A 15,006-nucleotide genomic window follows, 5' to 3' on the forward strand; every position below is an offset into this window, starting at 1 on the left:
TCCTAAGCCCATCAGTAATAAATTTGTTTTCAAGCATAAGTAATAGCTGAAGTCAATTAAAAAGCAGATTTTCCTCTCTAATATTATCCATACCATTTTGCAACGGTTTCTGCAGTTTTTTGGTACTCTCTACTTACTGACATCTTTGGCTGTGCATTCTAGGGGTTAACTACATTCTTCTCTGAAAAAAAATTATCAAATTTTAATTAACCGCTTTTCAGTTGAATAGATTTTTTTCCCTTTCTGTACTAGAAGAAAAACAAACAAAAGATGACCCTCTATATAAAGAATATCGCTATAATAAAAGCTTTTTGTCATTTCATGGGACCATTTCAACAAACTGCATCAGTTCTCTCTGAACATTAACTAGTTTCTCTGTACTTTTGAGATGCAGCAAGCAGAAGAGGAGTGTTGGTACCAAGAATAAAAATAATAGGCATTCCAATATTAAATAATATGCTCACTATTGTTTTCCATTCATTTTTCACATGTTCTAAAAGCATTTTGAATAAGTGGATAATTGATGACTGATCATGACGCTAAAATGACACATTTACAATGTTTACATTGGACTCTGAGCAAAAACAGTGGGTCTTGAAGTTAGTTAAAATGCACTTCAAAGCCAGTAAATGTATATAAAGGCTAATTCAGAACTAGACCATCTTGCCCCATATTTCTCATGGAGACACTAAGCCTTTTCTTCTGTGATTTTTGCGTTAAACCCAAGCAGATACTCTCATCTGAGATATCTATTTTGTTTCAGTGATGTTCATCCTTCATCTAGTGCAAAAGAGCTTTATTTGGTATGACAGGATGGAGGGTTTTAAATTATTTCAAGGACAGTATTATATCACCTCAGTAAATGCCAGGAGAGGCTAATTACATATATTTAGCCTACGAAGTATTTCATACATGATTCTGTTTGTCATATTTATCTTCTCAGTTGACTATAACTGACTTTTCAGATGGATGTCACAAAAAGCGGTATCACTATAACAGGACAAGTGAAATACTGTTTATTGCAGGAAGCAATGATTCATGAAAATACCAACTGCTCATCCCTTCCCTGGTATAATCATCTGTTTGTCTCTTCGCCAGCTTCTTGACTACACGTGATCTCCTAAAAGGTATGTTGAGAATACTGATTTTAGAGTAAAGTCTCTTCAATTAATTAAACGAGAAACACAACAAGCAGGAGCGCTCATTCAAACCTCTCAGTGCTCTATAGCTCATTTTTCCCTATATTGATTAAAAAGCAGTGCACTGCTCTAGCAAAGACATATAGGGTTATTGAACATATGCAGGCTCATGTATACATACAAAGAAGGCTCTGGACCACAGATGCAAGCCAGGAAGGGAGCCAGACCTCAGTGCGCTTAGCACGTGCGGTGAAACCCTCCATGAGACATCCCTCATGCTCACACTGCTTAATAATAGCCTCTGAGGTACCTACAAATAAAAGTGGGGGGAGGTGAAGGAGCTGCAAAGAACTGGTGAAAGTAGAGGCCTGGCCCCCCACCCCTCACTGCTATGGGGCGCCCGCACAGGGCCCCCTTCCCTCAGGCCCACCCAGGAGCTCGCAGCCTCTGCTCCTCGGCCCTGCACAGCGCCACTGCCCTGCCTCACCCTGACCAACAGCTCCCCACGGCTTCCTCCACAGCTCTACAGCTCCCACAGGGCCCCAGGACTCCCCACGGGGCCCCACAGCTTCCCACATGGCAGCTTTCTACCTCATCCCCTCCCCATAGGGCCCCATAGCTCCCCGCACAGCAGCTTTTCACCACACCTGCCCTCTCCCCAAACCCTATAGCGCCCCATAGCTCCCCACACGGCAGCTCTTCACCTCACCTGCCCCCTCCCCAAACCCTATAGCGCCCCATAGCTCCCCACAGCTCCCCACACGGCAGCTCTTTACCTCACCCCCCCTCCCCACCCCACAGCGGCCGCCGCCGCCGCTAGAGGGCGCGCGCGCGTCTCCCCTCCGCCGCGGCGCGGCGGGGCGGGGCGCGGCGGGGGAAGAGGCGGGGCCGCCCCGCCCCGCGACGCGTCGCCATTGGCGGAGCCGCCTGCCACTCGGGGTCTCCGTGGCAACGGGGCCCGCCCCACCCCTCCTCCCGCAGCGCAGCGCCGCGCCGCGCCGCGCCGCGCAGCGCTGCTTGGGCTGGACCGGGCCGGGCCGGGCGCGTATCGGGGCCGGGAGCGGGCGAGGGCTGCGCCGGGAGCAGTCGCCTCCGCCGCGCCGTCCCTCATGGAGGGCGTGCGGCCTGGCGGGGCGCCCTCCGCTGCCGCCGCCGGCGGGCCGGGCTCGGGGCTGGGCTCGGGCTCGGGCTCCGGTTCCTTCCCGTCGCTCTTCCCGCCGGGGCTGCACGGCATCTACGGCGAGTGCCGCCGCCTCTACCCCGACCAGCCCAACCCGCTCCAGGTCACCGCCATCCTCAAGTACTGGTGAGGCCGGCGGGGCTGGGGGCCTTGTGTGGGGCTGGGGGGGAGTAGCGGGTCTGGGGGCCTCGTGTGGGGCTGGGGGACCTGGGAGGCCTCGTGTGGGGCTGGGGGGGCTCGGGCTAGGGGCCTTGTGTGGGGCTGAGGGTCCTGGGGGAGCCTTGTGTAGGGAGCAGTGGGGCTGGGGGCCTCATGTGGAACTGGGGGACCTGGGGGGCCTCGTATGGGGCTGGGGGGCCTCAGGCTGGAGGGAGCAGTGGGGCTGGGGGGGTCCTGGGGGAGCTTTGTGTGGGGCTTAGGGCCTTGTGTGGGGTTGGGGGTCCTGGGGGGGCCTTGTGTGGGGTTGGGGAGGACCAGTGGGGCTGGGGGTCCCGAAGAAGCCTTGTGTGGGGCTGGGGGGTCTTATGTAGGGCTCAGGGGACAGCAGGGCTGTGGTCTAGTTTGAAACTGAGGGTCCTGGGGGGGCCTGGTGTGGGGCTGGGGGGAGCAGCAGGGCTGGGGGCCTTGTGTGGGGTTGGAGAGGGTTTAGGGGGTGCTTTGGGGCTGGAGAGCATCGCGTGCGGTTGGCAGGAGTTTGAGGGTAGCAGTGGGGCTGGGGGGGGGTTGGGGATGGCTGCAGTGGGGCTGGGGGGTGTTGGGGATGGCTGCAGTGGGGTGGGGGGAGGGGGGCAGCGAGGCGCAGGGGGACTGGGGAGGGAGGCACTAGAGAACAGGGATCTGGGGGGGCTGAACTGAAGATGGGTGATTTTGGGGGGGGGGGGGGTGTTAGGGTAACGTGGAGCTTTCCAGAGTGAGGAATGGGGGCTGAAGAGGGTCTTGGCTGGGGAGGCCGTGGGAGAAGCTTTACTCAGTGGAGCGGTTGCCACAGAGGACTGGGTGGCCCTGGCGTTTCTCCTGCTGGACAGGAGGCACCAGCTCCTCTTCTGACCTGGAGCTTGGGGTACAAATACAGAGTTAACCAGAATGAACCTGTGCTCTGGCCTCCAAACCAAGCGTGTGCAGTGCGTGCCCGTAAAACCGCTGGGAGAGAACCAGCTTCTCTTGCCCTTGCGGAGCCGTGTATTGTTGTAGGCTGAGGATCTGCTTCTTCCCATCTCTTCTGACACCAACAACAGTGGTTGTTTATGTGGGAGAGTGGCATGAAGGAAGTACTCGGATGTTTAGCTATCGAGATAAGTGTCTAGCGTCTAGCCCTGTGGGAAGAGGAGTCCCTTGTGCTTTTTACTGTAACTCTGCTGTTCAGCCCCCTCTTCTGGACCTAAGGAACATGATCAGGTCACCACTGACTGTTTGCTGGCTCTGACATTGACCAGTCTGTCTTCCAGCACTTTGAAAAAGTTTAGCAAAAGCTTAACTTCTTCATTTACAGTAAGTTTTAACCTGTGTGTCTCTACCCGGCTGAGTCCTGAGCAGCAATAGAATAATATCCCCGCTATGTTTTACTCTGAAAGGCAAGCCATCGCTCGTGTCTTCCAAATAAGTGTTGCTCTTTATGAGGTTCCAGGCAAGAAATATAGCTGTTAGTCCTCATTGCTCAGGTGCTTATTTGGTTAATTGCTTAAACTGGTAGAGTGGACTGAGACAAGGAGATCTTGCAAATCTGTGACTTTGGAATAAAAATAATTTCTTAATGATCTGTACATGCCAGTACTGTGGTACTTCAGTGCTGGTCTGCTGAATTTGCTTAGTGACCTGTAATATCTAATCTTAGCTATTCAACCTTCATGAGTTTCCAGTCATCTTGGTTTAGGAGTCAGCTGCTTAAAATACTACTGACAAGAGTGATGATGATGTGTGTGGGATGGAGGGAGATTTGAGTCTGTAATGAGGAATGGCAGAGACCCTTGTTTGGAAAGACTCCTTGCTTCCTGTTGGCTTAAGGGGTTGATCAGGACCTCACTGCAGTCAGAGCTCAAACACTAGAAAAGCTGCTATTGGCAGTGATGATAGATTGCATGCAAGAAGTAATATGAAGGCCTGTTTATACTAGCATTTTCTGCTTAACGGTTCTTCCTACTGTCATCTCAGTTGGCAGCAAGAGCTGAGAGCTTCTGTAGCAGGACCTCAGAGGTGCTCTTACTGCTGCTTTCAAACGCAGGAAACTCTCGTGCGAGGTATAGCATATGTGTACTCTGCTGAGGTTTTTTCTTGTTTTGTTGGCAAAGCTGGCAAAACTCAGAGGTTGGTTTTGCTGAAGTCTGGTAAATGACTTCTGCCACCACTCATGCTCAACTAGTCTGTCCTCCTTTGCCTGAGCTGTGAGCTATTAGGTGGTTTAGACTAAAAGAGGAAATTGCTGAACAAAGTTTCCTGCCTTAGGAGAAATATTCTAAAGCTAATCAGCTTTTAATAATATGTATCAGTTTCTCTATGGTTAGCAACAAGTTTTTGTTCTGGGAGCTGAAATTATGTTCTTGAGCTTGCAGGGCAGAGCATATCCTCCAAGTTGGAGGATCCACAGAATCACATACCTGTTAAATGAAGGGATTTGGCTGTACAAATTATTTCATGAAACTAGCAGCTCTTTTTTTTAAAAAAAGAAAAAAAAACTCCTATTTGCCTATCTTGGGAGAGTTCTTGATTGCAATCGGAGCTTCTTGGAAAAGCTCCTGGCTATATCTGTGCAAGGCTATGCCCTGAGAAGGAGTTAGTCTCCGTTGCCATCCAATACCTGCTTTTATTTTTAAAATGTGGTTGAATACCTCTGAAGTGGAATATCTTGATACACTGAACTGCAAGTGAAAAAGCAAATTTATACTTCCATTGCTTTGTGATAGGTTTTGAAATATGTAGAATCCAGGCTGGACTGTTGTTTTTGCATCCTCCATCTTGAACTTGGGCCATGTACTTGAAAACCAGTGCTCTGACTTCTGGTCTGTGGCTACTTGGGGATCACGGACTACTCCTGAAGGGTTGGCAAAAGGTAGCTGAGAAAAGCAGACCTGTTGTCAGCTGCTGGAAATGATTATAAAGGATCCCCTGGAGACTTTTCAGGGTGTAAACAGACTGGGGATTTCCCAGTGTTTTTCTCATTGTGGAGCTGTTTCCCCTCTGCCCACTTTGGGTTTCTCCTTCAACAGAAACTTCAGAGCAACATCAGTTAAAAGACGCTTCTTCATGCAGATGCAAATACTGCTTTTCCCCTGAGGCTGCCCTTCTTGCTCCTAAATGAGCTCCATGAATAGCGAATGTAACAAATTTGTACTGTACCTGTAGCTTTGAAGTTTGGCTCTTCCTAATGAAATCCTCCAACGCTTCCAAGCTCTTTGTGTGAACCCTTGTACTGATATGTAGATGGTGATACGAGGTCGAACAGTGCGGTAGTGGCTGTGGGTGGGAGGACAGTGCTTGACTAGGTTGCGTAGCAGTCACACCTGCCCCTGAAACTGGATGACTATCAGTGTTGACTAGCCTTGGCTGAGCTCTGTTGCCGTGGGTATGCTACTTGCTGTCCTCCAGGTAGCTGGCTTAAAGCTAGTGGTAGATACTCCTGCGGTTGTAGTGGTTTCAGCATAGCTGTATGGCATGGTTGTTTATTTTTCAAAGTTAGTTACTGCTACAGGCTTTTTACTTTATCTGAATCACTTCCAAGCCTACCAAATTTCTTAGGGAGTAAACATGGTCCTTCTGGATTGCTGTGTAGCGTGTAAACTGGTGTGTGTAGCTAACCGACCAGGTCTGCTCTGCACAAAGCAGAGCTCAGCTCTCCAGAGCTGGTTGCTGCAGTGTCTTTGCACCTGGATCTTGGGTAGTTTGGTGCTGCTCATCCTGAGAGGCTTGGTGTTTTTTGGGAAGCACAGAGTTGTTGCAGGAATGAGGGAGGGGTGTCTGGCTTGCCTAGCGAAGTCTGGGCAGAATTTGCTCGTTGTTGCATCTGATCTGAAGAATGACATTTGAGTAGCCCTGGGGAAGAGCGTGCTTGCAGACAAGTCCCTGCCCTGAAAAGGGGGCATTTAAGGGTTTGCTTTGTGTGTTGTCAGTGTCAGAATGCCTTGTGTCAGCAAAGAGTGTTCCAGTGTGAATCATCTGGCATCTAGGGTGTTATTAAACCCAGTTTGGAAGCAGGTTTTATGCATGCAGGAGAAACTTGTTGCATAGCAGGTGGAGGTGTTTTCCCCTCATTGCACATCTTACTCATCTGCTCCAACCACTTGCTAACCTCCCACACTGTTTTGCTGGTCCTTATATTGACCTCTCTTGCTCTGGAGTCTTCCCAGTCAGGTAACTTTGAAAAATTGTGTGCAACTGTTGCTGCTCGTGAGGAATTCATGTGTTTGTGTCACTCCTTTTCTGTGCTGCACAAAAAGGAGCTCTAAAGCCAGAGACAGGGGAAACTAAACTGTTGCGGCTTTCCACGTGGGTTTCTTAGCAAATACTGGGATATGGAGATGGCCTGGACACCCTCAGTGCTTTTGGGGCAAAGGAGCTCTGCATGCATGCAAAGTGTAGGGCAATTATACACAGACCCTGTGCATGGCTGTTCCTGGGAGGAGTGTGGCTATATCCTGGCTAGAATCACTTCCATCTGGCTATGTCCCCATTACTGTGCTAGAAGTTATTGCCATGTGGAGCTTGAGAGCTGGCCAGCGGGTCAGTGCCACTACTCTGAACATAACCACCTGGCTGAACATTTACTACAGAGGTTGAACATTTACTACAAAGGTCTTGGACAGTCTCTGGTGCAGCCTGGTGATGGGGGGGAGGAAGGGGGAAGTGAAATGCAGGTGGAGATAGAGAATGTCAGATGGGACTAGTCTTTTTCCTAAGTGTTTCAAGATACCACTAGACTTAGAGAATGGGTTTTTACAGCCTGCTGTTGAGGGTCACACTCTGCTCCATCCCAGGGCCTAACATGCATACGCCATGTTTACTTTCCAGTTTACCTTTTACACAGTAAAATTGCTCGTGTTGTATGAGGACCTAAAGGCTGCATAATTATGACTTAGCCCTTGCCTAGTTGAACTCTGTCCCATTGCTTGGGGTGGGATGCTCATGTACTCTCTCCTGCTGTGGTATCCTCAGCTGCATCCTCAACTGACCAGCTGGGAGGCTAAAGCTGGCATAGAGCCCTTGCAGTGGCCTTATGGGACTAAGAGGAGGGAAACTGCTTTAAGGAAAGTCACTCATCTTAAATAACCTTACTCTGTCTTGTTTTTGTTTTGTTTTTTTCCCCTGCAGTAATAAGAGGGAAGCAGTGCACTCACTGGGAGAGCCCATGGGCCTTTCCAGCTGATCCATTGTTATTGTTTCATAAAAGCCTTTCAATACAATAAGCTGGTATATTATTTTGTATATCTTTAAAAACAATTGGGAATTTCTTCGTTTGTTGTTCTGTGGCTTCATCATCTTTTCTTGCAAAGTACCCCTCTTGATGTCTGAGGAGCTTGGTGGTGTCGTAAAAGCAATGTATTGATCATGTCATTGGAAGCTGTTCATCGTGCACCATATGGGCAGCTTTAGATTCTTCTAGATTAAATACTGGTCCAATTCTATTGTGCTTCTTCCTGCTGGTATGTACCCTAAATGTGCTCCTTGCTGTGCTCTCATTAGGCTTCAGGTAGGAATGCACTGTGCTCAGCTTGTGCTCTTCTTCCTTTTGCCCCTCTAGAGATGCTGCACAGAAAATAGCTGCCCTAATTGTAAGAAAATCCTTACTGGGATCTACTTCCTTTTTCAGCTTCCCAAGTACAAAGTCTGTGCTGGTTCTGTAGCTATTCATGAGACAAATGAACACTGTCTGTCTTTCGCTGAGTAAGAGACTTCAGAGTTGGGCAGTGGAGGGTAGGCGTGAGATTTTGGATAGTGTAACACTATCACTGGGAAACTGCTTAAGAGTTTCTAGGGTCCTTTTGGAAACAACAGGGAAGCTGGTGATGAAGATAGTCAGATGCTGCAGCTTTGATGAGGCTTGTGCAGAATCAGAGGAGCAGCTTTAATGCCTCTGTTCTGCAAAGCCAGCTGTCCCAGCTCTGAAGCACTCTGTCCCAAGGGTCTCTATTAAATGAGCCTCAAAGAATTGCTGTGCTCGGTGAATCTGATCTGGGAATAACTGTGCAAGGTGAGGGTTAAATCTCTTCTGCATTGGTTGCCTGTTCTCTGAAGCTGGTAGGTGTAACCCTAGCTGTACTACCAGCAGCCTGGTTACAGACTGGGGACTGAAATGCTTGTCAGGGTTTCCTCTGTGTTGCCAGGTGGGACTTTGAGAAGGGTGCTGGCTTGGAGAGGGATAGTAGCTAGGTTTCGCTGTATGATCACCCCAGAACTTCCTTGCTAAGGCAAGATCTGAATCCAGACACGGAGCACAAACACTCCCGGGAGGCATAGAGCAGGAGCTGAGCGCAGTATGGGCAGCCTGACTAGCGGGCTGAGTGCTTAAAAAGTTTCTTCCCAAACCTGCTGCTGTTTGATATAAGACAATGATATTTTAATCATGCAACAAAAATGAGGCACTTGAACGCTTTTCGTGCGGCAGTTGTGGAGCACGTAATGATGATACGCAAAGCCCCAGGGCTAGTGTGGGAAGCGTAGGTGTGCCCTGAAACCTGCAAATGATAGGACCAGGGTCGAAACAGGTGATGTGGATGAGGGGAGTTAATGTGTAATAAGTGGTTTGAATGAAGGGGGTCATACTAATTTGGATTCTCCTGTTTTGAGCATTTGGAAGTGTTTTACTTGATTGAAAAAATGAGTCGGAGACAGGAAACGGTTAAACAGCTGCTCTTGCTACTCCATAAACAGTTGTGGTACATGGTTTGATGTCTTGTCTCTTCTTGCTTGTTTCTATCCTGTTTATTTTATGATTGACAGGGCAAACAGCAAGCAAAACAGTCTAGCATGTCCCTTCGTTCAGTGGGGAGTTTGCCTGCCTCTACACAGCCAGATGCCACTGCGAGAAGCTGCGGAATGGGCGTACTCGCACTAACTCTGTTAGCACAGCAACCAAGTTTCCTCTTGTCTTGTAATGAGAAGAGTTTCTGACAATTTGGGTGATTTAATGTAGTCTGGCTGTGCTGCACTGACTTTTAAATAACATTCTTTTGTGTAGCCAATTCTAATGTTGAAGCAGAGGTGGCAGTTATGCTTTTTACTCATTCTTGATTGATGCAGCTAGTGTATTTTACAAGTTCTGGTACTAAATTTTTCTGAATTGGTACTTTCTCCTCCACTATTTTAGCATCTGTGCTTATGTTCAGGAGTATGGATTACTCTCCTCACAACTTAGCCACTTCAAATTTTACTTTAAGGAGTAGCAGGGTTTTTTTCATTAAGTTGAGGTATATGCTTCTGGCCTGAATTAAGCTTGCAGTACAGATACAGCTATCACTCTTTACTAGTATAATTTTCCAATTTTCTTTGTTTTGTGGAAACTTTAATGTGATTTTCCAGAGGTTTTCATGCTTTAATGTTAAAAACATTTTAGTATGTTGCACATATGCACTTTGCCTTCCTGTCCTTGAAGCTCTCTGGACTTAACCCAACCTTTCTCTTCAGTTTTTTTTAAAGGTAACTTGAACATGCTAATTTCACTTTTGTCACTAGCTATGATTTAAAGCAGGTCTTTGTACAGCCCATTATAGCATCTGTGGACACTTATAATTTGTCTCAAATAAACTAATTTATCTAAATCTTTTTTTCTTTTAATGCAGGCTGGGGGGACCTGATCCTCTGGACTACGTCAGCATGTACAGGAACCTGGGAAACCCCACACTGAATGTTCCTGAGCACTGGCACTATGTCAGCTTTGGTTTAAGTGACTTATATGGAGACAACAGAGTACATGAGTAAGTCTCTTAAGAGTTCTGTTGGGGTGTGTGTGTGTGTGTGTGTGTTCTGTTTTGTATTGCATTTGGGGGGCTAGATAAAACCCCAAACTGCTGTTCTTATTATTTGATCTACTGTGAATACTGTAGTCCTGGTCTTGCTAAGGGATGCCATGTGCTTCTTCTTGCATGTAGAAGATGTACTATGTTCCCCCCTTCAGAATTAAGGCCCACTTTGAATAATGCAGTGTATTTCCTTGTTAGTATAAATGTTGGTGGGGAGGGTTGATTTTTTTTCTCTTCTTCCTGAATGTCCTCCCCTCCTTCCCCCTTGTTTAGTCTGTTATGGTTATATGCTTAAATCCTGACCCCTCCCTGCACATGTTAATGCCTTTCTCTGGAAAACTGCTGTAAGGGCATTTTTCCTGCTGCTGGCACAGCAATGTTAGTGTCAGCAAGTGGACTGCCATCCCAGTGACTGCTGTATAAGATGCCAATCTATAGTACAGAAGCATAAAATGGTAATTGTTTGCCTCTATTCTGTCCAATAATTGAGTGATTATCTTGGCTTGTTAGTGTGGACAGTCTTTAGCAGGTGTTTTGTATCAGATCAGGCAAGCAGTGTGGCCTGATCTTGTTTTGGTATGTCTTTTACTGACTTTGCTCCTTAACTTTACATAAAGTGAGTTGCAGTAGCCAAGCTGTCATGATCCCAGGGCTGTGAACACAGCCTTTTAACTAGCTAGAAATCAAAAAAAGGTTTCCAGTGTTGCTGTTCCTTAGCTCTTAGTTTAGTGAAACTGTCTTGCACTGTTTCATAGTCATAGGATAAATATCCTTGATGAATGCTGCAGCAAAGGCCCCATTTCGTTCATTCAAGCTCTCCCTCTTTTGTTTGTCTTGGTTAAGTTTCAGCCAGCAGTTTTTCATCCTGGTGCTTTTCTTGCAACAGCAGCAGTCAAACAGCCTCTTTAACCTTATCTGTGTCCTCAAGGCAGCCACTCCTGCTTGCGGGTACAGCACTGTTTTTAAGACAAGCCTCTTTTAAGAGGGGAGCCTCGGTGATGTGTTTGACCCACAAACCCCATTCACTCATCGCTGGGGCAAGGTAGGGCAAGAGAAAGATGAAAGAAAATAATTGGAAATTAAGTTAAAGGCTTCCTTCCCTCATTTCCACAAGAGACCCAGTCCTGGATATGCAGGTCTTCACACATGCCTTTTTTTCCTCAAATCATGAGCTTTCATCTTTGCCACTAAGAATCTGAGGTTGCCAAGACTAGGTCATCTGTGTATGGCTGCTTTGTTTTGCTGGAAATGAATTTTGTGGGGAGAAAGCCTTCTGCTGACTTCCCCTTCTGGTGGCTTATCAGCCTGAGACACGCTCTCGCAGGGTGAGGCTGTTCTTTTTGCTCAGGCTCTTGCTTGATGGTTTTGGGAAAGAGTAAGGAGCAGACATGGGGGTCTCTCATGAAGACATCAAGGGTGAGGGGTGGCTTAATGTATTTTTATGAATGAAGAAGCAAATATGTAAGGACATAGCCTCCTTGCCACTGATTGTAGCACGCACTGGCCTCTCAAACTCAAGCTGCTCTCACCAAATACTGCTCTTATTCTATAGTGGAAAGCTGAAGGAGAAGGGGTGAAAATATCACATGGATGGAATATCAGTTTTTAAAATCTGCTTGGGATGAGACCTTCTGTGTCTTCATACTGTTAAATGCTTCAGTCCAGAAATTCATAATCGGAAACCTTTTGCTGGTTACAATTCACACGAATTTAAAAAAAAAAAAAAAAAAAAAACTGGACATAGGCAACAGGCAGTTTCCTAGGCCTGAGGAAGGAAGGAGTGGCAAAGTCCTCTCCAGACTCTGGGAGGTCTGGAAGGCCCTGAGCACCATGCCTGTACCTCAGCCTGGGAAGGGAGCACGGGGCTCAGTGAGCGAGCTCGCCTTGGCTGCTGGGAGCGCCGCACTGCAACAGGAGCCTGCAGCTGGATGCTGCACGTGAACAGTGAGCCCAAGGTACTGTTTCCTTGCAGGCTTTGGCAGAAACCTGTTGAGTACAGGACTGTTCAGATCTGTCAAAGTGATTTCTGTGCCCCATGTGTACATATGTATGTCCATTCTCTCTGTGTGGGCTGGGACATTGTTCCTGGGCTCCAGAGCAGGGAGTCCCTGTGTCATTTGCCCTGCAAAGCTTAGCTGTCTACACCCTGCACTGTCTTTATTTTAGCTTTATCCTTGGGGCTACAAAATACAATATTACATGTGCTGTTGAGAAGGCTGGAGCTGGTTCTGTCTTTATTGTGAATAATCTTAATATACATTTATGTGTGTGGTAAGGCTGTCAAAGCCTACATATCTCCTAAACATTGAACCGGAAATTATCATCTGGTATGTGAGCACTGAAGACAGGCACAGGAGAGATTTAAAAGGAGCTCAGCACTGTCCCGATCCAATATCGGGGGGGGGAGTTTCATTATGATCCCAAGGACGAGATTAAGACGCTAAAACTGGTCAAATATCGTACAACCTTTTAACTTTATTTTCCACGGAGTGGGGAATAAAGGTGGGGAAAGGCAGAGGGGAAGAGAGAGAGAGAGGGAAAAGGGGGAGAGAGAAAGAGATATCACCACCCGTGGATCCAGCGGCGTCCCGTTGGTCCTCTTCACCCTGGGTGTAAATTTTAGCAATGCGCGTGCGGTAATTACAACTCGAGCAGGGTCTGACCCTAAGTTCCCACTGAAAAGTTCGGAGCCAAATCAAGGCAAATTAAATAGATAAATTGTAATGACACGCATGCAGTAGTTACAGCTCGAGTTGGGTGCCTCCGAAGAGGGACGAGGAGGGAGGGCCGAGAGAGGGAGCAAGAGGGGGGGGGCCAAACAAAGAAATCCCTCGGCAATTATAGCTTTTTCAAATTAAGTTTTCCCACCCCTCACGTGGTAGTTCAGACCAATAGTAATATTTGGGTCTGGGGTCTCCTGCTCCTTATTGGGTCTCATCACTGTCCCTAGGTAGGCCGTTTACTGTTGCCGTTTCTGCTGACAGGTGTGTCTCCATTCTTAGGTCCAGCCATTAGCTCTCAAGGTCCTGACAAAGAAGGTGATAACTCCAGCAATTAGCACTGTTTCAGCAGTGCACAGGAATGCAAATTGCTGGTAACGCCCTTATCATTCCCGCCTGCAGCAGCTCTGGGCCCTTTCTCACTGTACTAGGGAGTGCGGCCTAAGGCTTCAGCAAATTTAGCCACTCATGCCAAGCAGGTTTTATAGAAGTTGTGCTAAAAACGGACAATAATTTACAGTCCAGATCCCAAAGTCTCTGCCCGATTGTGGTCTTGTTCAGTGCAGGCTTGGTGTGTCCTGGGTGGTCACAGGGAGACCATCTCAGGGGTCGCAGCAGCCCAGTCCTGTTTCCGCCAGGGACAGATGGCTTGTTCAGGGTTGTGGCCTGCCTGCACCCCATGCACCAAGAAATGTTTAAGGCAAAAAATTCATTCATCAGTCCGCCACAAGCACCCACCAGCGCTTCTTGTTCCCAGTGGCAGTCACTGTTTGCTAAATACTCTTGAAATGTGACTGCCTACATGAACTGCACATCACCAGATTGGCACTGCACGCACACTGCATGAATGTAGCGATTATTCTGTGCATTCAAGAAGGTCTTGTTCTCTGGGAGGCAATCTCTTGTTTAAAAGAATTGGGTATCTCTCTCTATGTTTCTTGAAGGACTTTGGAGTTCTGCTGTCGCAGATAACATGTGCTATGGGATAGTTGGCAGGAGCAAAGGGTGACAGTGGAGTTGTCTAAATCTTTGGAAATTTTCCTTTAAAGCTGGTATCATGCAGAACTGGCATCTGGAGAGGTTTTTTTTTTCTTTTTTTCTCCCTCAAAAAAGCACTGCAAGAGTGCAGACTGCAAAGAATGCAGAGTTGGACCTGCTTGTGACAGTCAACAGGGTTCCTACAATAGGGACGTGTTTCCATAACCCTGCCAGCTTTCATCCTTTAGTAAGGGGAAGGTAGTATATTGCCAAAGGCCTTTGAAATCTCCCTAGCTGACTTTGGGTAATGCATAACTTATCTCTCATAGACCTCTTCTGGTGCTACAGTACAATTTAGACCAATTATAATGCAGTATGAAATGAAAAGGACTTTTTGAGGGGTTTTGAGTGAACCAAAGCTGAATAGGAGGCCCTTATATTTTTTTATCTATAATGGAATAGCAAACAGATGTAGCAAGTAATGTGAAGAAGTTGATCTTAATTTATATTTTTAATAAGAACCTGGAAAGTCTGAAGTGGAGCTCTCCCTGTGCCTCCTTGTTGACAGATTTATTTTCAGTTAAAACAGCACTATTTCCTGCTCTGCTTAAATATCAGCTATGCTCTGCTTACAAAACAGGTCTGTTTTTAAGAGTCTACAAAATAACATAGAAGAAATCTAAGAATTTCAAATGGGGAAACCTCTTTCATTTAAAAACAGTCGGTGTTTCATGGTATAATGGCAACTGTGACACCAGCTGCGCTGGGCTCATCGCTCTAAAAATCCAAAATCGTGACGTAATGACCGTGTTATGGAACCACAGGCCTCTCGGTGGGATTTCATGCCAAGTTGCTTGCATGGCAGTAAGTTTCTCCAGTCGAGCATGCTGCACAACTTGAGTGGCAGCAGAAATCCTGTGACACTTCTGCAAGTTTTTCCTCCATTTTTAACTTTCCTGACTACTTTAAAATTAAAACTGATGTGTAACTCTTTGAATCCTTGCAGCAGGGTTAGAATAGAACTTTTTTTTTTTTTTTTTTTG

The 15,006-nt window shown here is 47.1% G+C and overlaps 1 protein-coding gene across 3 annotated transcripts in view; it reads left to right on the top strand.

Moving 5' to 3' along the window:
- Positions 1-2,083: 2,083 nt before the first annotated feature.
- The window catches only part of SUFU (SUFU negative regulator of hedgehog signaling), a 101,310-nt gene continuing 88,387 nt past the window's right edge, over positions 2,084-15,006 (top strand). The window contains exons 1-2 of one of the 3 annotated variants that reach the window (XR_010389751.1): positions 2,084-2,445; positions 10,086-10,220. Coding sequence is in view for 2 of the 3 variants with exons in the window: in XM_064514163.1 (XP_064370233.1) it covers positions 2,249-2,445; positions 10,086-10,220 (332 nt within the window). In the remaining variant the exon portion in view is untranslated. The remainder of the gene's footprint in view (positions 2,446-10,085; positions 10,221-15,006) is intronic. The other 2 variants (XM_064514163.1, XM_064514164.1) reach the window with 2 other exon arrangements.

This window comes from Dromaius novaehollandiae, chromosome 6 (assembly GCF_036370855.1).
Source record: "Dromaius novaehollandiae isolate bDroNov1 chromosome 6, bDroNov1.hap1, whole genome shotgun sequence".
NCBI lineage: Eukaryota > Metazoa > Chordata > Aves > Casuariiformes > Dromaiidae > Dromaius > Dromaius novaehollandiae.